The sequence below is a fragment of the Varanus komodoensis genome, unplaced genomic scaffold, assembly GCF_004798865.1.
Source record: "Varanus komodoensis strain SLA01 unplaced genomic scaffold, ASM479886v1 scaffold5, whole genome shotgun sequence".
Lineage (NCBI taxonomy): Eukaryota > Metazoa > Chordata > Lepidosauria > Squamata > Varanidae > Varanus > Varanus komodoensis.
Window position 1 is genome coordinate 24694301 of NW_025336087.1, and position 24926 is coordinate 24719226.

The 24926-nt window shown below is 40.9% G+C and overlaps 1 protein-coding gene across 1 annotated transcript in view; it reads right to left on the reverse strand.

The window, feature by feature from the left end:
• ST8SIA4 (ST8 alpha-N-acetyl-neuraminide alpha-2,8-sialyltransferase 4) overlaps nucleotides 1-24926 on the reverse strand; it is an 87214-nt gene that overhangs the window by 51345 nt on the left and 10943 nt on the right. Inside the window, exons 2-3 of the mRNA XM_044446904.1 lie at nucleotides 24684-24815; nucleotides 13412-13669 (exon numbers count right to left, since the gene is read on the reverse strand). Of these exons, the coding sequence (XP_044302839.1) occupies nucleotides 13412-13669; nucleotides 24684-24815 (390 nt within the window). The remainder of the gene's footprint in view (nucleotides 1-13411; nucleotides 13670-24683; nucleotides 24816-24926) is intronic.

Below are 24926 nucleotides of genomic sequence, written 5' to 3' on the forward strand. Positions count from 1 at the left end.
TGGCCCTACTGCAGACCTCCAGGACAAAAGAATTCAGCCCCATTTCTATGGAATTTTTCTATCTGTCAAGGCCAGGCAGGCACCAACACTGTTCCAAATGAATTTCTGGTATCTGCTCAAGACATTTTTGTCCCAGGAAGCCTTTCTTGCTGGCCACCCATGGTTTTAAGGTTATCTTGTTTTAAATGTATTGTTTTTACTCCCTTATTAATTTTAGCTTTGTGTTGTGCACCGCTTAGATGTGGAGCAGTACACAACTACTGTAAATAAATAAAGCTCATGATTTTTGTATTAGAGCATTTTCCACAGGGTGCTCTATTTGGTAGCACCAGCATAGCAGCTTTGGCCTTGGTTAACTGAACTGTATTTTCCTCTCCATTCCCAGTTTAAAATTATTTTTTTAGAATTATATCCATTCACAAAATTGCCTGTTTGCTAAACGTAACATTCCATATTTTTCCTTTTCATTTTCCACACAGCCAACTGTTTCACAACCCATTCACATCTTCTTTTCTTTATCCTCAGTTACTGTTCTTTTCTACAAAGCAATCGGTGGAAGCACACATTTTGCTATATAAAAATGATGGGATTAAGTAGAAACAAACAACAGACCCATCCAGTATCTTATATTCTCTGGCATTGGCAACAAATGGCTGTGGGCCAGCCCAATTCAGAAGTGAAAATATATTTCAGCCTCAGAGTTCAAAGTGCCCAGGCACTTAGACACCCAGGATTTTGGCTGCCTCACATACATCTCTGCTTATTACTGCAAAAGACAGGCACATCATAAACTAAGGATGAACAGTCAACAGAACTGTGCGCAAGTATATCAATCAACACTCTGTAAGCTCTGTGGCTTTACTTGGTGTTTATCCATGATGCAAAGGAGGCACCAGGCAATGAAGAGACAAGACAGACAAAGTGGGAATTCCAATCTGTGAAACCACAATGTTTTACAGGTACAGAGGTCATAATTTCATACCAAGCTTAATGAAGGCAAGGTAAAGCCATTAATGGAGGTGGGAGTGCATGGAAGCTGGGACAAGGCATTCCTCTGCCAACCTCAAGTCTGCAGTATGGATGCGGTGGTAAACTTGGACTGTGTGGCATTTTGCTATGGTTTCTTCCTGCTCTGACCAGGCTGAGCACACACAGCTCTTGGAAGCTGCCTACATGGCCTGCACAGGTTCTCCTTCTGAGTTCCTCTTCCTCTGCCAGATCATTTGCAGGGCTGCCAGAAGTGTGGCTGAGCTGAGGAAGGGATACTCACCACGAGTCATCCCTACACACAACAGCAGGTGTGTTTCCCCCCACTAGCAACAATGGCAAACAGGACTATCCATGGGGATTGTTAGTGGGCTCTACCCCGCAGACTCAACAGCCTCTGCTAAACAAACCCACGTTTTAATTAAAGAAAATGAATCACTCTCTTGGGCTGCAGAAGCACTCGGTGTTGCGCTCTCCCCTTTCCTGACTCCTCCCAAGTGGCACAATGTACGCAGGCAGGATACACTATTTTACTCACATTGTTCTATGGATCACAATGTGTGTGTGTGCGCATGCGTGTGCAGGTATGAGGAAAGTCTTCCCCTGCCTGAAGTGATCTAGCTGCAGCCAGGATCACTGTTCCCTCAGGACTGGCTGCTGCCCTGAGTCCGGGGAGACTTTCTCTTGCCCGGAGATCCCATCCCGAATGTGAATAATTCATAGATCCACTTTAACTGAAAAGTTTTCCCACCACTGCAATGGGGAAGTGAGAGGAGAGGCTTGCGCCATGAAGACCTATTTTGCTTTAATGGCATAAGCAGACAGATTGTACATGCCTAGCAGTGGCTGCCTTTTCTACCGTTCCTCAGTGCGTGACAAGGGAGTCGGAAGTGTGCTGTTCACCTGAACTTGTATTATGCATAATGGGAGAATCAGTCCAACATTTGGAGGGTCTGTATCCCATCTGTAACAGACTGGAATATGCTTTAGTGTTCTGCATACTTCAAGATGGGAGTGCAGAACATCAGGCCCAGGGGCCAAAATGTGTCCATTTTATATAGGACACATTCAGCCCTTTTCTTCAGCCACTGATCATCTAATCTGTCAGTACCTGGGTTCAATTTAGTGGTTCACAAAGAACTTAAAGACAAGCAGGGTGATCTATTATGCACTGAGTATAAGTAAAACATGTAATATTTTTTTAAAAAGAGAGAAGTATACATATAAAGTCAAAATTTATTTACTGCAAGGGAGTTTCTTCATGTACAAAAGGAGGATCTGGATAGGGAAATGACCATGATATTGCAGAAGTAACTCTGGAGGCAGGGATCCAAAACTATTATTTTGAAGAAGTTTTGATATTTCGTTTTCACAGACCAGGGAAGTGATAATGATTTCAGTCAGGAGTTCTCAAGTGCACGTACCATTTAAATAACAAAACCTTGCATTTTATTCTGGTTTTGCTAGCTGTTTTAGGAATGCAGGAGGTTAGGTCACAAATGGAAATTTAATGTTTTAAAGCATCTATTGGTGGAAAATTGTAAAACACAGCTGCATTCTGTTTTGAAACAAGCCCTTAGCAAAACACACAACAAAAAAGCTGTCAGTTTGATATATCAAGAAATGCTCCAAAATAAAATAAAATTAATCCATTTGGCTGTTCAGCTACCCTTACCTTCTCTATATGTGTATTATTTGTAATGATGTGTATGTAATGAACATGTTGGCAAATTGGTTTTTGAAACTGAGGGAGAAGAAAAAAGCCTTTCTTTCCAAATAACTGTCAGCTTGTGTGAATTTAGAGCCTTGGCTACATGAGCTAATCTAGACAAGTTCTTTTACTCATGTACAAATCAGCTACTTTTTTAGTCGCATTCTATACAATGGGGATGCATGCTTTCCTAGGCTTGAGATAAATAAACCACAGGTAAGAGGCTGCTTGTTCTCTACAGGAGCAAATTTGGGCTGTCTCACGAACTTGAATTTTACCTTCCTAAAATGCCTGCTTATGGATTCTTGAAGCAGCTCTGCTTTGCCAAAACAGCAGCAATGGGTTTGGCATGCTGGCACTGAAGTTCAACCCCCAAAAATTAAGAAAAAAAGAACTCACATTCTCAGTTTCTAGTTGCTTAGTTTTAAACATGGCTCCTAGAATGTTTCTTGCTGCCTGTGGCACAGATTGTGCCACCACAATACAACCGTTCCTACCTCTGCCACACAAGCCCTTTCCCCCTCTGCATCCCCAGAAATCCCTCCCTTTCTCCATGCCACTGCCTACAACCCTCCCTCTCTCTCAGCACAACCCTCCCTGCCTGCCACCATCAGCCCAGCCTGGAAAGTCCACTGCCTTTCCTTTGCTGCCACGTGGGGGTCCCCAGCTTGGGGTGGTGGTGGCAGGGAAGGAAGGCTGTATGGTGGTGGCAGGGCAGGCTGAGTCCTTGATGGCTCTGGGCTCTCCCAAGATCTCAACACAGGGCTGAGTTGCTGTAAGAGGTTGGCCATGTGTCAGCATCTCAAGAGAGCCCCAGAGCCTCTCAGTAAGAGAAGAGGGACACTGGCCTCCTTCTCACTGCAACAAGTGCCACTGTGGGGAAGCAGCTGGCTGAGTTCCCTGGAGCGCCTGTTGAAAGTGGTGGTGGGCTCCTTGGACTGGGGAGTGACACAGTTCAGCCCAGCACCCATTCAAGATGGCAGACAACGGAACACTACAGGTCAATGCCCTTCCAGTGATGCTGCCTCATGCAGGTGATCCTGAGTTCACCGCCTACTGGGAGTAAGCACCTCATCTACCTTCTTTGCCATCTGGCTTCTGAGCAAATTAAAAGCCTTCCTGGAGCAATAAGAACTCTTCATAGTATACTGAGAGCAAACCGATTCTGTTATTTTTTTTTTTTCATGATTGTCAGTCATTTCAAATCTCTTTCAACAGCGGTGATGTCAGGGCAGGACTTGGGGATGACATTTGTCCCCTCCTCTGAAGAATGTCAAGAAGGCCTCCCAAATGTGGCATGGCTGAATAATCACAGTTCGAGATGAATGAAGCAATGCACATTATTGAGTATAGTAAGGGTGCAGCCCCTCTGGTCTAGGAGCCAAATTCAGTCTCCTGGGCTTCTTCGGGGAACCTTGCCTCCTTCCCTTGGACCTACTTTCTTTTCCTCAACCACTGACCATTTGGTGGCTTTCCAGCTTTAGTACGGTCTTCCCCAATTCTAGAAGACTGAAATGTGTCTCCACAGTTGCTCTTAATAAGCACATCCAGGAAAAATATTATGTGATGAGAATTGGATCACAGCCTTTTTCCCTTCAGGTCCTCCCACAACTGGAATTTAGTTCCTAACAACTGCTTTGAAATGGAATTTGGCCCTGAGGATGAAAAAGATTCTGCACCCTGATCTAAAGGGTGCACAGGTGTGCCTAAGAGCATGGAGTCCAGAGACCAAATGATCTAACCACACTACAGTTCTCAAATATTTTAAAGTGAAAATGCTTTAATGTGTAAAATGTTGACTTGGATGATCCCATCTCAGTTGTTCTTGTTTATTCAAAAGGACGTTTTAAGCTGTTGTATATTAAGAACCTTTAGGGACCTTTGTGACCTTTTGCATGACAACTTCAAAAGGTCAGATTTCCATTTGAGTAACAGGCAGCAAAAACCACATGGAATAAAATAATGATTTTCACACTTCCATATCTATATCTCTACCACCACTTCTTAAATGGCTCCAGTAACTTCGGCAGGAAAATCTAGGCATTTGCTTTATGGTTTCAAATAGATCTCTCCTAGATATTTTGTCAGTTTATGTATATATTACCAAGTTCTTCAAACCTACATGAATATTTGCCTTCTGTCTGATACATCATGAACAGATTAGTTATACCAATGAGGTTTATATACCCTTGAGATCATGAGCCTGAGAACTGAGCATTAAAATAGCAATATATATTTATCTACAAAACAGAAATGGAAAGCTGTTTAGACCTTTGGGTATCTTCTGTGACATGACTTGCTATAAAGCTAGGAAATCTCAGGAATAGTCTTGCATCCAAATAGTGCACTATTTTGCACATTTTCTGCACTGCAGAGCCACAGATGTGCAAATCCTGACCAACAGCTGTGAAGTCTTGTTGGCAGACCTCTTGGCACAGAGCAGAAATGCCGTGTCAGTTTCAGAAGTTCAGCCTTGTGCTCAAGGGGTTTGCATCTCAGGCTGAACAAGAACATTTGGAGCAATGTTGTCATGAGAGGCTAGGCATATGGTCACATATGCAGAGAGAGATTTTTAAAAATATGATTCATGAAACAACACCAAGCTAAAAAATACCTTGCAATTGGGTTAGCCATAGTAATCGGGAAAACATTGGAATACATCCAGGCCAAGAACTGCTTACCTCCAGAGTTCTGCTTGAAGTTTATGTTAACTTGTCCCACATTTGGGGTAACTGGAATCCCCAGCTCATATTTTGTACTTACACAAATGAGTCCTGTGTACCTTTTTTTTCTAAGGACATTTTCACAAAGTACCTATTCTAACACATCCCCAAATTATAGGTTCCTACCTTATACATTTTTCATATATAAAACAAACATGCCTAAGATGCAAGAGTATCCCAGAATCTCCATAGGAATTGCTCTGAAGGGTAATTCATAATGCAAACATAACCCTCTCCAGGTCACAAAGCAATGTCCAATACCAATTATCTTGGTCTCATTTTAAAGCTTAGCTAAAACTTGCAGAAAACATAAGTAAAATCCACGAAGAAAAGCTGTGGTATGATTTTTAAAGTTAGTAGGCCAAACTATTGTTTTGCAAAGAAAGTCAAAGCAGATTGTTAGGTAATTTTTCTAATTTTGCGTAGCCTCAGGGAGAATTAAATCTTAAACGACCTGTACTTACTGATAGCTGAAAGCCACTCGTAAGTCGATTGCAAACCCTTGAGGGAAAATTTCAGCCAGAACAAAGGTTTTTCAGATTTAGCACTTTTCCTGCCTGAGGTACTGCATACTGAGGTCAAAAGCGGCTAAAATGAAGGTCAATGCAGAACCCACACAAGCACCATATAAGAACATAAGGAGAGCCATGTTGTGTAAGACCTATGTTCATCTAGGACAGCATTCTTTTCACACTGTGGCCAACCATAACCACCAAAGATTATTAGTATGGCTAGATTTGGATACAGTGTATCCCCTACTGAATCTGCTACTTGCACTGGTCAAAGCTCTTTGCCCCTTCTTTGATACTTATGCCTCAGTTGGTCAAAGAACTTTACCTTCTGGTCCTGTTGCCAAAACCCTATGGAAATCCTAGACTTTAAGCACTCATTATTCCAGTATCTGCAAAGTTCCCACGGACTCTCATAAAAAATAAGATTTTGTTCCTGACCAGTTAAGGCGGGCACCATTTTTCTTAAAGCAGTCCTGAAGTCACTTGGTTCTTGGCAGGAGAGGCTGGTCAGTCTGAATGGTAGAATGAAGGGCAGGTTAGCCAGGGCCAAGAGGTCATGGAGACACAGCCAAAGGGTCACGAGATGGAACAGTCCTTGAATCCAAATAATAAAAAACCAAAGCGCAGAAAGAGAATACGGAGGTACAACGCATGTAAAGGAGGGCCTGGGAATCACACACCTGCACTAAGGTACTCCCGTGGACCTACATTCTCCTGTTCCAGCAACATCTCCCCTTCCTCAAAGTGGAAGTGTCTCAAAGATAATGAGTGGGAAGGAAGACTCCATATAGTCATGCTAAGTATGGTAATGATGACAATTGAAAAAAGGCATGGTATTATCAGAGCCACACAAAAAAGCAGCCTTTGGAACACAGAAACAAGTTCTAAAAGCATCCCAAAATCCATGCCTTTGCAGATGCATCTCAATGAATCCAGCAGAGCAAGCCTACCCAGAAGCAACAGAGTACAAAATTGCAGATTCTGATTATCTTCTAGGAAGTAAGGTCTGCATTGCACCAGAGAAATACGTCTCCCTTTGGATGAAAGAGTGGTAAAGATGTATATTTGCCTTGGAAACCCAGCAGGAACCCTTTGCAAAAAACTCAGACCTACACAGACCGCATACATATGCTCACATACATGCAAACCACAAAGCTTACTGACAAGGATAATGAAAGTAGCGACAACAATGAGACTTGGTATTCTCAGAGCCACACAGAAAAGCTTCCTTTGAAACACACACATGCTCAAATCCCAGACCCAACACACATCCTCCATACCAGGTACACACAGTAGAACTGCTGTTGCTACTCCTTATCTGCTTGAGGAAAAGCCAAGCAAACAGGTCACACCTGTACTGGCTCCTAGGTGCCTTCACCTTGCCCAGAAGAATTCTTCCCTTGTGGAAGGAAAAGGACACTTCTGATTAGCCAGTTTAGGCTGACAGGCTGAGCTGAGCACATTTTTGTGGTACTTCTGCCCTAAGGATGGGTGCTGGTGCTGGCTGACAGTAGGAACACTACATGGTCACTATTTCTATTGTGTGTATACAGAAGTTCAGTTTGTCTTTTAAATGAGCTTTTGGTTGAAAGCCCAACCACTGTGGAACGGCTTTATCCTGGTCACCCAGTGAGAAGGACTGTGGCCAAGTTTCCCTTTCAGTCTTTTCCTTGCTTCCCAGAACTTCATGCCAATTATACTCTTCCCAAATTCCCCAAACACACTGGCTTGACACATATGGTAAGCTGGAATATGATAGACATTTATCTGGAAGAGGAAAGTAGAAGAAAACAACACCCAAAGTATTAGCCATCCGTGTATCTGTCTGCTCTCATTACAGCAACTGTGTGCCAAGGTTAGCTTTGGTGTACGCCTGAAGTCAGATGAAAACCTCAGTGAACTCTCCCCACATCTGCAAGCTGTTACTTCGCAAGCCGCCTACTTCTTTCTCTGTCCTATTTAGATTTAGGGTCCCAATTTGCTTATCATAGGTCTATGCAAATCAGCAAAACTTGAAGTCACTGAAATTCTCCAAATCCATCTTGAAACTTATTCTGACTTGAGACCATATCAGATTAAGAGCTGCATTATTTTTCTTTGCCCCTACATATTTTTGTGCAAATTTGCATATGCATGGTTCCTTTGTATGCATCTCTGATAGGCACACATTCTTCTCTCATAGCTTAAAATGTTTTTGTGTGTATTTGTCAAGTTTTTCATGAATATTTTCACAAAAGTCCACATGCTGTTGAACACACTTCTTTTGGTCTAACTAGCTTCCCACCTCTTTGAATATACTTATGAGAGACTCGGGAAAGTTCCCTTAGACACAGTGCAGCCAACATTAAAATGTCTGTTAGACCCATGCATCACTTACTCAGCGTTTGAGGATGGGCAATTTCAGAGAGGAAACTCCGAGCACACATCGCCAGTGCAGCTGATTGTTGCACAGCCCATAAAGTATACAGTATCCTCACTGCCAGATGCAGCTTGTGTAGTTTGACAGGGCTCGGTGTAAATCTGAAGCACTTTGAAGGAATAAGGTCAAGTCAAGGGGAGCGTAATCTATTATGCACATTCCTGTGCGGTGCTATCATGCTACTGCTTCTGAGTGGAAGAAGGGGCCAAAGGGCCTACAGTTGTGGTTGTAAGTCATACAGCTCCTCTTCCACATGTGTGCAAAAGGGCTTTGCTATTTTCCTTGCGGTTCTCTCCTTATAAAATGCAGCAGGTACATCCCTGAAATGTGGGGAGGTGTTGGCTTTCATTCTTTCCCCTCCATCAGTGTTTTTCTGTGGAAAAATAACCTTTGGCCTATGAAGGAAATAATATAGGAGGGAGTGGGAGTCCTGTGCCCCCACCCCACTTGCCCAGACAGCTTCTGGGATCTCATTTCATAAAAAATAAAGACTGCATGCCCCACAGAGTAAGGGACACATCGTATGCAACGCAGTGTTGCATGTTGCTCAGTCCTAGTTTAGGGACGCACACTCTGGGTTCTTGGAGGACCACGAGCCTTCCCTTGGTCACACTCCCTTTCACCCAACCACCATTTGTTTTGAGCTTTCCCATTTTTTGTCTCGGTGTTTTCCCATTCTGAAAGGTTGAAATCCTTCTCCTAAGGCTTAGTTACTGTCATTGAAGCTTTATGCTAAAATCTTCTAGGGCTAAGCTGTTTGGGTCCCTGTTTTCTCTGGTCCTGCCCACCTGGGAATGTGTCCCCCTCCTCTGAACTTCTCTGAAATTGACTTCAGCCTTCAGCATGTCTGTCTGGAACTGTGCAGTCTGCCCTGCATTTTCCAGCAAGGAAAATGACTTTGCTCACTGAAAGCTACTTCATATGTCCAGAGTCTCTTCTTATCCACTGTAAGGATCCCTTCTGGCACTGATAAGATGTGCTGTTTATGAACTGGCACATTTACACCCGCCAGGTCACAAGGCAGGCTGCAATGCACGGAGCGCAGCTCATGCCCTTAAGTTTGTTGCTCCGCCCTTATAAAATAGAGGATAACACTTCAGCAGAGCAGAGAGATAAATGTTCAAAGCAAAACAAATTTGGGACGTAATAGCATAAACCTTCCCTTTTCAAAGGACATCCAGAAACATTTTAGGAAAATATTAAGTTTTAAAATCTCTGTGTACATTCAGCACTAAGAGAAAATCAAAATGGGCATGTTCTTACTAAACATTGCCTAATTTCAAGGCAGAGATAAACTAGTTCTTGGCATTACATTTTCAGTAAGTTCCTAATTGTGTATGCACCTATGGACATGCACACTCACTGAGGAGAGCTTTAAAGAACTGTGCATGTTTAGCCTCAAGAAGGGGTGATATGATAGCACTTTACAAGTACTTGAAATGCCGTCACGAAGAGAAGGCCAGCGTCTCTCTTCAATCATCCCAAAGTGCATGATTCTACTGTGTGATGCCTAAACTGAACACTATTTGCCTTTCTTGGGGAAGGTCTATTACTCTCTACGTCTTGGGGATTTTATGGGCCTGACCTACAGCCAATGAAGCTAAAGATAATCCCAGCTGGCCACTGTACTTGGTCATATAGCAGACACTAAGAATATCTGCCATAAAAATAGTTTCCTGTTTCTTCTGCTTTGCTTACAGTAATGCCATTCTTAGCTAGTGTGATAATACAGCTACAAGGAAGCTCAAAATCTTGACCTCTCATTATTTATATGGGAAGCATACTACGTACTGGAATATATGGTTTCTTATGGGAAATATGGACCACTTAAAGGACATGCCTTTGTATGAGATTCACATGGCACTTAAAAGTCAAGATTTATTACATGCAATAGTAGAGCAAGAGATCTGATGGCATGGGTTCACACACACAAACACGCACAAATAGGAAGTGCACCTATATTGAATCCAAAGAATTCGAATCAGTGGACTTCATATTTATGAGTTATTTCATATTTCTATATCAGATATCTCCTTTCTGTATCAGGCATAGCAGCTCAATTGGACTGCTTTGCTCCTTTTTACATACTCCTGGCTCAAGAGGAGCAACAGAAAGTCTACACCTCAGACTTTCAGATGAAAACGAATTCAATTGCTATTTGTTATTTTACATGCAGTCTCTAAAACTCTCCAGCTTCTGAGATGAATGGAACATCTCTAGAGGTTTCCCCTCTCATAATTAACCAAAAAGGTCAGTTAAATGCAGTCTAGTCCGTTCTGGAATGAATCTGTATGGGAAAGAACGTAGCAAAATAACTAAGAGGGACAATGCCATTTTCAGATGAGCAGAGAATTATCAACACACTTTTAGTATTTCATAATACTATTTCCAGAGAATAACTGAGGGGTAATTTTGTGCAAGCTTAAACAAGTGCTATATTTATCAAGTTCAGCCTACCAAAAGTTAATTCTAGATACATTTAATGGTATATCATAAATGTATACATTTTTTATTTCAAATACTTGACACGCTGGGTGTCTGAATATCCCACACTGCACATTAATTCTGCTTTGGCAGATTCACTGCTGGATAAACTGGAATTACTCCACTGACACTGAGACTTTATTATACCTCCTTGGTTTCTGACATGTCAACTTTAGCTAACTCAACTCACACAACGAGAGGAGACGTGTATCCAGTTTGTCAAAAGTGACAGTATTTTCAAAATTGATTCCCACTTGACAGCTTCTGGAATTAAACTTTTCAACATGAAGTGATTCCTGTGAATCTCTCTCCTTATTGAACATTCACAACAGGATGCAATGTAGTAAGTGAAGAACAGGAATCTGACTAGCATCACTGGGACTGCATTGGTCAGGAGGATAAATGACAGGACATTCCATATCTGCAAATAGTAATATGAGAACTAACCTTTAAGTTATGTGGACAGCTGGTGGCACTAATAAAAGGCTAGTCCTCAGAAACTACACTGAGACACCCCAGGAATGAAACAACCTAAGTGGAGCCAATGGATTAAGAACACATGTGGTATGGTTGCTTTATCTTTCAGCTGCAGCACTGTACACAGAAAATATAATTACAGATTACCATTCTTCTCATCTTACAAGTTTTGGCTTTAAAGTCAAAAACCCTTTGACCTTAAAATTACCAATATTGCTCCTAACAGAATATTGTGAAAATGTCCATTTTCCATGTTGAATAAAGAATTCTTTTAATTCAAAGAGTTGCTTAACCAATAGACTCCCGTAATTAAGGAAAGAAATGCAAGTCAATTTTCTGAGATACAGTCCAGTTCTTCAATGCACTTAATCCTGAAACAGTTACAACCAGGATGTTGGTGATGGGGGCATTTAATCAAAGCAAAGTTAAACACTTTTAAGAGTCCAATCAAATACATGTATACAGTGATGCTGACCCAAAACTGACTCACATTTCAATAACACTTCTGCTTCCCACTCTACATGTCCCTCAACAGCCACCTTTTGCACCAGTGGGAGGGCTGGGAGAGATGAGGGAATGTGCCACTATTACCAAGGTAATTTGGCTAATGTATTTGGAAGTCACTAAGATAAGTGTCCAAATGCAATTTCCAATGAAAATCATGATGGCATCCAGATATGGATCAAAACTGTGGATGTATTTCCCATGTATTGCATTGCTTTCAGTAGGACGCATATTCATATACTCATCCAAATGTAAATCTCATTCCTATTCTGTACCAATTAGTCATGCATAGCTCTGCAGACTATCACAGGATCAGTGCAGAGGGTCTTTCCATGTTTACTGCTGAGTAACAGAAGTTATACTGGAGAGCAACAGGAAGGGCAACAGCCTGAATGATAAAGATGGATTCCACTTGTTCCCATTTTTTTCCACTCAGACAGAGGGAAATGGGAGGGCTTCACATTTGCTCTTAGTCTTAGTGATGTCATCAGAGAGATAAATCTGATTGTCTGCATGGCAGTGTGATGTCCTCCTGTATACTAAATCATCCCTGATTGGCTTTGATCACACACTGTCCTCTACAAGTCAACAAAAGCGCTGAATTAGCAAATTAGGAAAGGGATAGCTATAACCAGATACAAAAAAAAATGTGTGAAGAGCAGAAGTTTGGGAAGGGGGGGGTGTCCACATACAGTTTTATTCCCTATTCTGGAATAGGAGCTTTGATATCACAAAGCGAACTCCAAAAACATTTGATACAGTGGTATAATTGAGTACATGGTATTCAAATAAATGAGGCTTACATTTGTTTAAATTTGGCAGGATCATGATAATTCTGTCTTTAATATGGATAAGCATGGAGAACTATGCACAGTGGGTATAAGCCATTTCCCACTTAAGTCAATGGCAAGACTCTGATTGATTTGTAAGGGTTTCGGATGGCACCCAAATGCCCTGTGTTTTCAACTAAAACTCATTTTGCATTCATACAATGACAGCTTATTAAACAGTACCTGCAACTCCTTTTAATTTCTTGCTGACCTTTGCCAGTGCATAACGTTTTACTTTGAACAAGCAAACTAATTATTAAAACTAAAATATGTGAATACATTTGCACATGCAGTCAGATGCATTTTCAGTGTAGCATGCAAGGGTTTCTATGTGTGACTTACAATTTCCTTTATGGGAGCACTCTGTAATCTCCAAAGTGTTTCATGTAAATTTTACCCCATATAGTGCATATATAATAAGTGAAGGTAGTAATTTTCTTCTATGACTACTGGCAAGAAGAAGAATATGAAAACACTTTCATTTTGTAGATCCAGCTCTCTATTGGAATAGTGACGTTTGTCTGCCTAAAGAGCAAGTTCTCGCATATTACAAATCTCTCTGCAGTCTCCAATGGGGCAATTTTTCATTCAGTGTATCAAGATGGCTCTGTCCCATCTACATTGAAATATATTTAACTTTGTGCACCACACAGTGAAAGATATCACTCAGCAATTCTGAACTATCATGCCAAGGCATGATAAGGCATTTGTGTTCATTATTGCTGAAGTAACAGACAACCTGTCTAGTAAAAATGAAAGCTCACCTTATAACAAACTCGTGGCTGTCAATCTCTTTTCCACACCCGCTGTCCAAGAGGATACCAGAATTTCCTACCACGGCACATGTCTTAAATCGACGGTTTTTCATTGGCGAAACTTCAGGAAGAAGGCTGTGCAGATCCTGAGAAATGTTTAGTGTACGGCGTCTGTCTAGCACATAGTGGATTACATCTCCTGGCTTGAAGCTGCTTTTGACTACTGAAATGTCTCTCTCCGCATCCAAGAATCGAAGAATGTTCTTCCTGTATTTCAAACAAGAATGCAAACTTACAGTAGTTCTGTAAGCATATGATAATAGCCTTTCTAGGTCAGGAAAAAATCACACTTGGTCCAATGTGCTCTTTCCTGCAGTGGCCAACCAGATGTGGGCAGCACATGAACACACCATGAGTGCAATAGCATTCTATCACATGTGTGTTTCCCCTCAGCAGGTCTCTGTAAGAGACATCCCAAAAGAGTAGCTGATGCTTATAGCTGAACTGTCCCATGGATTTGCATAGATGTTTCATTATGGTTCTACTATAACACCAAATCATTCCTAGAGCCTGATTCTGAAGGACTTACCTCATGAGAAATGGGCCAAGGAAGCATGCAGCTCCACGGTAATTCATTCAACGGAACACACTTTCATGTGGATACTTCACACATCAGATCTACTAGGTTTGGCTTCCTAAAGCTTAACCCTCAAGATCCAATAGCATGTTCCTTTCTTTCCAGTAAGTTATAGCATATCTTAAAAATATGACACCTGAAGGCTCATCATTTGTGACTTTTATAGAATTGTGATGAGACAACGTTTGCAAATCTAAAACTTAAAGGTTATACTCTAAACCCCACCCCCCAAATCCAGTTTCCAGTGATAAATGCGTATTGTTCACTTTTAAAAGAAACAATCAGTCAATATAGGAATCAATCACTGCAGAGCAAGAATTACATTTAATCATGTATTTGGGGGAAATTCATTCATATGGATTAATATAGATAAATATGTATTTTCAATCAAAATGCATATTGTACATGTCTATTCCTACTCAAAAGTAAGCCTTATTGAGTATAGTGGTCTTATTCGCAGATAAGAGAACATAGGATTGCAGCCTAAATAGATGTTTTCTTTCAAACTACATATATACATGCACATTTTGATAACAATTGAGTTGAAAAGAACTGCATCGCAGCATTCAGACCAATGAGAGATCTAGTGCATCACAGCTCTGTTAACAACAATACTCCCAAGCTAGTATCTTGTCCAAATTTATGCCAAAAGTAGGCCTGTTTATGCCACAAATTCCAACTTTTGTATCAGAACACACAATCATGTACTGATACATCAGATGAAAGGTTGGAGTCCACATATAAGAAACAACATTGTCATACCACCTCCAAATCTATACCAAAGTTTTATGCCACAAATCCCAAATTTATTCCCCACCACCAATCGTGCGAAAAATCTGTTGACTTTTATAGATGTTAAATTCATTGTGTTTTAATTGGTTTTAATGTGTTTTACTCTATTAATATGTTTTATGCATTGTAAGCGGTGTAGAAAGGTATCGGCAATTATAGATGGCCTATAAATAAATGTAAATAAATAAATAAATAAATAAAATGGCATGCTTTTTAAAAGTGGACTCTACTAATTCATGGAGAACAGAGAGCCCACAATGGCAACGAGCTACCCCAAAGACTGGAGACAGTTGCTGAGGAACAACATCTGGACAGGGGAATTGCCTTCATATTCTGCTTTTGGGATTTCTGTAGGCATTTGGTTGGTAACTGTACCCAGCATGGTACTGGGCGGCAGTGTCTGCTTTCACTTTTTTTTTTTGTTCTTGTATAGTTATGCCAGCAGCTCTGCAAATCTAACAGGATGTTCTGGGCAAGAAAATAGGCGTTAGTGTCCCAAGGAGCACATGCAGTCATATCATACAGACCAGCCAGGCTTACATGCTCATTACTTCATTGTCACAAGATTTTCCACGCATTGCACTGGTCTTGAAACTACAGGTATGCTGAAGTCGTATTTAAAGCCTAAGGGGAAGTGAAATATGATGATTTCTTTAAAACATTGTCTCTTGTAATTTAAGTATCATTAACATGGTGGGAGGACTTGTTTCTTTCTGCCTGGTTTAGGACTTTCCTGTAGATGTGAAAGAGTGTCAGAGTGAAAAACATCTGGTGACTGAACATGCATGAGGAAGAGCATAAATGGTACAATGAGAAATACTAAAACTCAAAGGTGTGTAAACTTCCTTCTAAATGATGATAAGGCAAGTCCAAGTTTTCCTTCTGCTATCTCTTCTTGTCTGGTACATAACAGCATTTTTCCTTAATGGAACATTGCACACAAATGGGTTTAAAAGACACTTTCAGGACCAATGTGCCTAGATTGGCAAATTGTAAGAATATTGGAAAAACTGCTGTAGAGAGAAAAATAAGCCACTCATCCAACTACACTAAGGGGCTGACATGGGACAAAGTATAAAACAGCAACAGGGCTGTGTAACATTGCCAATTCCTGACCCATGGGAATATGGGCAGCTGCCTTATACAGCGTGATCCCATTGGCCCATCCAATTCAGTGCTGCCTAAAACAATAGCTGGAAGGGAACTTCTCCTGCTTCATCGACCCCCATATTCCCTCTGAGCAATCTGGCAGTGGCCTCATGACAGCAGTGGGTGGGACTAAAACTAAGTATGAGCCTGCCCAGAGCCACCGTGAACAGGACCAGCCCTTTCCTTTCTGTTTCTGCCACACCATTCCATGTTCTCACCTTGCCTGCAGACCACTCTTGTCAGAGGCCTAAACTGATTGCTTGCAGAAGGTTTTTGAAATTAGGCAGAAGATCACTTGAAAGCCTAAGGCTGCAAGCTGCCCTCCCCTGATCCACACCAACTGGCTGCAGCTCTCCAAGGTTTCAAAGCAGTGTGCTTCCACCCCTGCCTGGCGGCGTCAGAGATTGAGTCCTTCTGAAAGCAAGGTAGATGTGCTGACACTCGGCTACGTCCCTTTTCCATCTTCCAACTATCAAGGTGCCATACATGTTTTTCCTCCCAGCCTTTTTGTCCTCACAACAATTCCATGAGATCGATTAGGATGGGAGAGTGACAAGTGCAAGGTCACACCATGACTCTCATGGCAAGTGAGGATTTAAACCTCACCTTCAGTGCTAAAGAGCATCTACAGGAGCACAGTGTGATGACTTGCGTGCAGAATCAGACCATTGTTCCATCAGTCACGACAGTGTCTACATTCACCAACAACAGCTCTTCTGCTCCGTGCTTTAAATCTGTATTTTAATCATGTTGAATTTGCTGCTGTTTTTATTTTTTTATCTGTTCTTCTCTGAGATTTATATTGTTTGATCATGTTATCACTTGTGTGGTGTCAGTTTGTTATTAGTCAGCTTGGAAAAGCTTTATGGAAAGGCCGGGTATACATTTTTAAGAAAGGAAGACCCAGATAAGCTCACTTCTCTAGAGAGAGAGATGCCAGGGACTCAATCTGGGATATTCCACACATGAAGTATGAGCTCTCCTGCCATGTTGCAGCCCATCTGTTAACCCTAATGGGCTCCTGTGCCTCTTATGTCAACACAAGCATGTTGAACATGTCCCTGACACATGGCTATTAAGGGTACAGAAGCATTAGAAGCTTTGTGGTTTTGTAGAGGAGAGAATGTGGAATATTGATATTGTACAGCACCTTTGTGGAATCAAAGTTGAGTTTCAGTGGAAATCCTGTCTTAACCATCTGCACATCAAAGTGCAAACAGATGCTCTGCAAGTCAGGTGAAATACATTACAGTGCCTTGAGAATTTCACACAGCCTAAGAGCTTTTTGATCTTGCAGCTTTAAGAGCTGTTGTGCCATGCTGGATAGAAGGGGAGCTGGGAAGTCCCCACCATTTAAATGCCACCCCAGCTCAAGCACACTAGTAGTTTCCAGAAAGGCACAGCTCTTTTTGCCTACCCATCTGCGAGAACAGTACCACCACCACCACCTTGGCCTGCCTGACAAGAGATGCTTTCAGATGCATGTAGCAATTCAAGTAATGTGCTTTGAACACTTGACATGTGCAGTAAGAAAGTTATGTAGTTGTGCCCAGCCTTTTAAAAGGGGGTCTAACTTTACACTCCGACTTGATTCCAATCTATTATTCAACGTAAAGCTCAATGTTAGCTTCCACTGTCAGGTTAGTCTTCAGCTCTTGGTATTTTAGACCTAACTGTTACTATACCTAGGTCCTCCTACCAATTGTTCTACTTGTTTTTCATGGATGTTTGATGCTGCCATTATCTTGGTCGTTACTGGATCTGAATAAGCTGGAAAAAACCACAGCAATGGGAAAAATGCAGAGGCCTTGGTACTGCAAGAGTTGCACACAGGACAACAGCTGAACACCAGGTGAGTATTTGGCTGGCCCATTTAACTCAGCATGATCTATACCTGGGATGCAGAATGTGTGGCCCTTCAGGGGACTCCAATTGCAGACATTCCTTATAATTGGATCCCTGACCATTGCTGGCTAGGCTGATAAGAGTCTCTAGGCCATGCATTTCCCATCACTGGTCTATACTAACTTGCAAGGGCTCTCCAAAACCTCAGATGGGAGTCTTTCCAATACTACCTGAAGATGCCAGCAAATGAAACTGGAGCATCTCACAGACAATGTATGTGTTGTAACCACTGAATGACTGCCATTCCCACACAGACCTCAGGAACGTGCTGGTACATAAGGAGCTGAATGGGACCTCTGGTTTGACAGAAAGGATCTTGCCTGTTTACAGCAACAGCTGACGAGCCAATCTTACATTCAGGTCAAATTCAATTTGATTGGAACCACTGTACTAAAATGATGCCAGTATGAACTGCTAAACTCAGCTGGGCTGACAAAAATTCTGACAGGATTAAGAACTGAAGCTGTGATTTAGAGACCACCATGTGCCCTGTTTTGGTAGAAAGGTGAGCTACAAATAGGATAAATAATAAATCTAATTTAGAAGACTTACATCTTGTTTTCTCTGTTAAAAGAACAGTCACTGTAAACAGAACACTAAAGAAACTTTATATGTTTGGGCCAGGAATAAAAGAAGAAAGTGAAACAGTGCTGCAATGCACTAGCTCAAATGCTCATTTAAGTAATTATTCAACATATTAGCCTGATAATACTGCATTGTATTGACTATAATTTTGTGCAACAGCTGGTACAAGAAACATAGATAGGCACCAACTTCCATTCTCTACCGAAACAAACACTGAAATGCTGGAGGTTAACTTGCTTGTGTGTATTAATGCTTAGTTAAAAGATGTTCATTCTCAATTAAATGTTAAGTTCTTGGAACTGAAGGGATCTGAAATTCCCCATGTTTCTAACCGGACATGGACAGGGAAGTACAACTGAAATAGTGTATCTCCTGGTAAGACAAAACAAAAAGAACAGAGGTTTTGCAGACAGTGGTCTTGTGTTGTTGCATTAGATCTTCCAATTTATTTTGAGGACTTGTATGAAGAGGCTGCATGGATATTACTGGGGGGAAATGCATTCCAGTTTCCTTTATCTTTCAATCTCCAAATTTTTAAAAGTTTGATTTTTAACAAATGGAGATAATGATTTTGATTTATAAAATCATGCACACTCAAACCTGACTGGATGTTTTGCTTTTAAATCATATTTCTAAAAAAGCAAATCGTATTTTAAAGGTGCATGCTATGTAGATCAGCAACTAAGAACAAATCCTCATTGTTTGTCAAAAAGACAAACAGCCACAACAATAGCTTTAGGAACTTTACTTTTAGGAATGCTCACATATTCTGTACTTGCTGTTAATGTATTAGGAGGAATGAAAACAGAGGATTTTTTGATTGTCCTTGGGGGTTATTGATTACAAAAAGACAAATGACCACTGTTATAACTAACTCCACATTATTTTATTTATCCTACAAGGCATCTTTGTAAACAAATTTTTCATTTTTAAAATACTTCATTGATCATTTTCCTAACAAGTGAAATCACTTTCTCCAAACAAAAGAAATCATCCCACCCTCCCAACTCCCATATGAACCGTTTTCATTCAACACAATTCTGGCAGCTTGGATTGTTAATCTGAACTGAGTTGTAGTGCACATATTTTTGCAAATACATATACAATAAAAATTCTTCATATTTAAAGTAGTCAGTTTCCACTCTGAGATCTCTGCACAAAACTGCTCATACCATTTGGAAATCTTCCCCAATCTGGTACCTTCCAGATATGTTGCACAACCACTCCCAGCATCCTGAACCATCATGGGAAAAAGCTGAATGTAAAATATCGGGATAGCCACTTTCTTCCATCTTGCTCTAAAACTCCCACAGAAGAGCCATGTGGAGAGATTCTGTTCAGGCCTTTGGTAAGACAGAATCCAGAATTACATGGAAAGTTCTATTGATGATCAAGTGAAAGTGATCAGAACTCCCTTTCAGACTTAGGGATTCAAAAATAGGCGTTTTGTTTCATTTCATTTCAGGTTAGCTACTCAAAACTCTCCTAAAAGTAATTCAAAACTTATCTGTACTTCTTACTTGCTTGTTAAACTACAAACATTTGTACTGCTTCCCACATTTATGGTTTTCTGCTCACCCAAACAGGAAATGTGAGCATTTCCAACAGGAAGCCATTTCTGAACAATTTTTTCGCAAGTTTAACTAAAGCATAAAAACACACGTTTTAAAAATCTACTTTTCAAAGTCCACATTTAAAAAGATGCATTTTTTCAAACGTGAATTCAGGAATGCGCTAACCTTTCTTGGGGGGAAAACCCCTGCTCCTGTTCATATTTAAGATTGTGAACAGCCAGGCTGTTCAATATAAGTTGAAAATAGAAACAAATTTCTCATATGTCCCTATACAGGCCTTGACAGTTTAACAGCCCAAGATCTGAACTGACTAGGCTGGGCCACTGCACCACACCACATCCTAAGACCTGCTCCAAGTTTCCCCATGTTCAAGCAGACACATGCCAGAGCTTCAGTGCTTCCAACTGTAATGCCCAAATTGTAAATGTTGCCTTCTGGGATTTCATCTGCACTACTGAACATGACAATTCTTTTACCACTAAGCAACTAACCCCAAGCAGCCCTCATCCATTTCAGATAAAGAGCAAGCATGTCAAAGATAGATCAGCTGTGACTTTTAAGCCAGATCTGAACCCCTCCATGACTCATTTCCTTTTGAGCTTGAAGATGGAAATTTCCCTGTGCTACCATGCTGGTATCAAAGCCACTGTGGTTTTAGACTTTTGCAACAGAAAAAAAGATGACAACTCAATAAGTTATATTCTTGAAATTATTTTAGCAAAAGCAACATCCTGATTCTCTTCCTGTCAAAGATATGCAATGATATTAATCTGTTAAATTGGAAAAGTGATCAAGTGTATGTAGAGCCACATTATCAGAATTGCTTCTGGCTATCTGATCTCAAAAAGGTGAAGAACTGGAATCAAAGGCTAAGATTTCCAGGGGCAACCAGACTAGAGGGCTCCTGCAGATTCCTTTCAACACTACTTTGCACATGGTAATTAGCCCTGTGTTGTCACTATCTTCTCTTGTGCTTTATTATACAAAAGGTTGCAATGTTGGGGCCAAGCCAAATGAACTTCCTATGTGCCATTATGCAGATCATATTCTGCACTGAGAATTTAGCATAATAAAAGATTTGTATGGGACTCTTCATAAGGTTTGATCAAAATGGAAGAGGCATATTTTGCCCTGGCATCCACACAACATTAAAAAATGGAAAGGTTCAATGCAGGAAGGTACAAATTTTCACAGAATCATAGAATGGGCCAATAAGGCCATTGGGTCTAACACCCTGTCCAGTGTAGGTCTCTAAGTTAAAGCATCCCTGGCAGATGGCCGTCCAGCTGCATCTGGAATGCCTCCAGTGTGGGACACTCTCCATTCTCTTTAGAAAATTGATTCCATTGCTCTAGCAGTCAGGAAGTTTTTGGCTTCCTGTAACTTTAGTCCATTATTCTATGTCCTGTACACTGAGAAGAGCTCTCAGGCCTGAAAGGCTTTGTGTAACAGCCTTTCAAGCGCTTGAAGAGTGCACTGTATCCCTTCAGTCTTTTCTTTTCAAAGCTAAACATGCTCATTTCTTTTGATATCTCCTCATAGGGCTTTATTTCCAGTTCCTGGTTGATCTTTGTTGCCCTCCTCTGAAATTTTCCCAGTTTGTATGCATCTTTCTTAAAACATGGTTCTCAAGATGTGACCCAGCTAATGCTGAGTAGAGGGGAACTACTACTAGAGGATTTGGAAATGATGCTTCTATTAACACAGGCCGAAATACCAATTGCCATTTTACAATCGTATCACATTGTTGGCTCATATTCAGCTTGTAATCTACAACAATTCCAAAATTCTTCCTATCTGTAGTATTGTTAAGCCAATTAGGTGCATGCATCTGATTAATTTTCCTAGGCACAGAACTTGCCATTTGTCCCTACTGAATTCCTGAATTCCATTCTGTTTTTTGCAGCCCAGTTAAGCAAATGATCAAGATCACTATGAATTTTGTTTCTGTCTTCCAGGGTATTAGCTGCCCCACCCAGTTTTGTGCCATCTGCAAATATGATAAGCATTCCCGGCACAAACACATCCAAACCATTAATAAAAATGTTAAAGAGCTCTCTGCCCAGGACTGAACCCTGCAGGAACCCCACTGTAACTCTCCTCATATTGAGGAAGAGCCACTGACAAGCTTCTTTGAACCTGATTTTGTAGCCACCTATGGATCCACCTGGTAATTGTTCCATCTAGACTACTTTTAGCTGATTTGATGATCTGGGGCACTTTTCAAAACTTGGCTGAAATCAAGATGATATCATGTCCACAAGATTACCTCACTTCACCAGGGAGGTTACTCAATCAAAAATAAGATCAGATTAGCCTGGCAGGATTTGTTCTTGCCAAATCCATCCTGGTTTCTAGTAATCACTGCATTGTTTTCAAGGTGTTTGCAGACTGACCGCTTTATGATTTGCTTCAGAATTTTCTCAGGGATTGATATCAGAGTCAGTAGTTCCCCGCATCCTTATTTTTTACTGTTTTGAAGATAGGAACAACATTAGCCTTCCTCCAATTGTCTGGCACTTCACATAACCCTCCATGATTCCTCAAAAATAATAAACAATGGTTATGAGAGTTCTTCTGCCAGTTCCTTTATTACTCTAGGATGCAATTCATCAGGCCCTGGAGATCTGAACTTGTTCAAAGTAAAGAGGTGTTCCTTGAACGTTTGTCTATCAGTTTTGACCTGCAATTCTGCCTCTTCAGCTTGTACATCAACATTGCTAAGGAGATCTTAGACCCTCATTTGGTAAAAACTTAGCCAAAGTAGGAACTGAGCCCTTCTTTGCCATCTGTCATCATTTTACCATTTGCAATGAGCTGCTCAACTTACATTTCTTTTCTCCATCTTTTCTATGCAAGTATCTGAATAAGACTTTTTTGTAATTTTTAGCATCCCTTGCTACGTAACCTCAGCTCATTCTCAACTTTAGCCTCCTTAAGACCATCTCTGCTATCTGCCCATACTCTTCTTTAGTAGCCTGGCCTCTCTTCCACTTCCTTTTCGTGTGCTTACTGTTGTCATCTGTGAAGCCTGGGTTCTTCTGCTGTTTCTAACCTTGTTCTTGTCATAACTGTTTGAAGTGGCACCCTTATAATTTCCTTTCTTTAAAAAGGCCACCAACATGGACTCCTTTTCTCAGCAGAGTTGCTTGCCATGAGACCTTAATTAGCAGCATATTGACTTTATGAACATTGGCTTCCCTAAAATCAGGGTACACATTTGGCTACAGTCTGCCATGGATTCCTTTAGAATAAAGAATCCAAATATGACAAGCTCTGTTTTCCCCAGAGTTTCCACAAGTGCCACTGTATCCACTAGGTGATCCTATTGAACTAGTCGCTAGGAGAACAAGAGAGACTTGATCCAGAGGCTGAAAGCATCATCTCTACTATATTTTGTTCAAGAGAAATAATTTGCTAAAGCCTTTCATAAACTAGGATAGCATATGCTATTCCTCACAGAGGCCTCCCCAGTCTCTTGGATTTCCATACATACCACTAATCACGCTCTTCGTCAGATCATATCCAGAAGATAAATGACCAGCCCACCAAATTTTCTTTTCCTGTTTCCTTGTGGTGGTAACCAGCCTGCTATGCTGCAATAATATGCCCATCCTGCTTCAGGATAACAATGAGGAACATGTAAACAATGCTCATTCATGCAGCTACCTAATAACCATTTACAGTAGCATAGGCTACAACCAAGGCAGGGAACAGAACCTCAGGCCCAGAGGCTAAATCTGGCTCTTTTAACTCCACCCTTATTCCCCTGACCATCAATCCTTCGGTCGCTTCCCAGCTTTTGTGCATTTGGCCCCATTCTAAAAGGATGAAATGCTTTCCCTAAGGTTTAGATATGGGCATTAAGAGCTTTAAGCTAAAAGATGCTGGTTCTTCTGTCCTTACACCTTTTGCCCTTGGCCAACTCAAGCTTTTCTGAAATGAGATTGTCCCATAGGCTGAAAGAGGTTCAACACCACTGTTGCAGGGAGTCATTAAGGTTCCCAACCCACTTTCAAAACTACTTCAGCATTGCCACAAACTTCCCAACCAACTATTCCTTGGATTTAACATTGGGCAGGTTAATGATCTGAAGGATTCTGAAGGATTCCAGTGAATGTGAAGCATGCCACAATACATACACAAGCACCTCCAGCTAAGTCCATGGAAACAGTGTGATTCTGAAAAAGACATTGTGGAATACACAGACTAGATTCACAGAAATCTGAACACATTGGAATCCATTGTGGCTTCCAAGATCCCTACTTCTGAGTGACAGCTACTTGAACAGAATTGTCCATTAAAAGATTTTTGTGTTCTCATCTTTCAAAAACTGCATGCATGACAGAATTTTTGTTTAACAGGAATGCGCTACTTTATGTTCTATCTCTCATATTTGTTTCTTGCCTTTCTTCCAAGGAATTCAGCACCCCATATTTATCCTTACAAACCTGACATCTAGGGTCAGTTGAAAGACCATGGCTTGTTTAAGATCACTCATTCAGTCCAAACTTTTGTCTTCAGCACTATTAAATTATACATCAACAGGTGTAAATCAAGGTAGGTTTGCTGCACAGAGACACAGAATGCAACGTTCTCAATATATAAATGAGTTCATTGTGTTATTTAAGGTACTCACCTTATTTCCAGTACCAAGGAAGAATTGATTTTCCATCTTTCTGCAGAATGCTGGAACACTGAAGAGCCACTCTTCTGGTTTATTTTATCAGAGTTATTGACCATTGATCTACTTAAACTTATCTCACTGTCTCTGAAACACAATGCAAAAAGAGAGTGAGTTAAAATTAGCTTGATGCTAGCCAGAAGCCTTTTTCTTCAGTACCTAACAAACATCAGAGGTGTTTCATTTATTTATATGCAT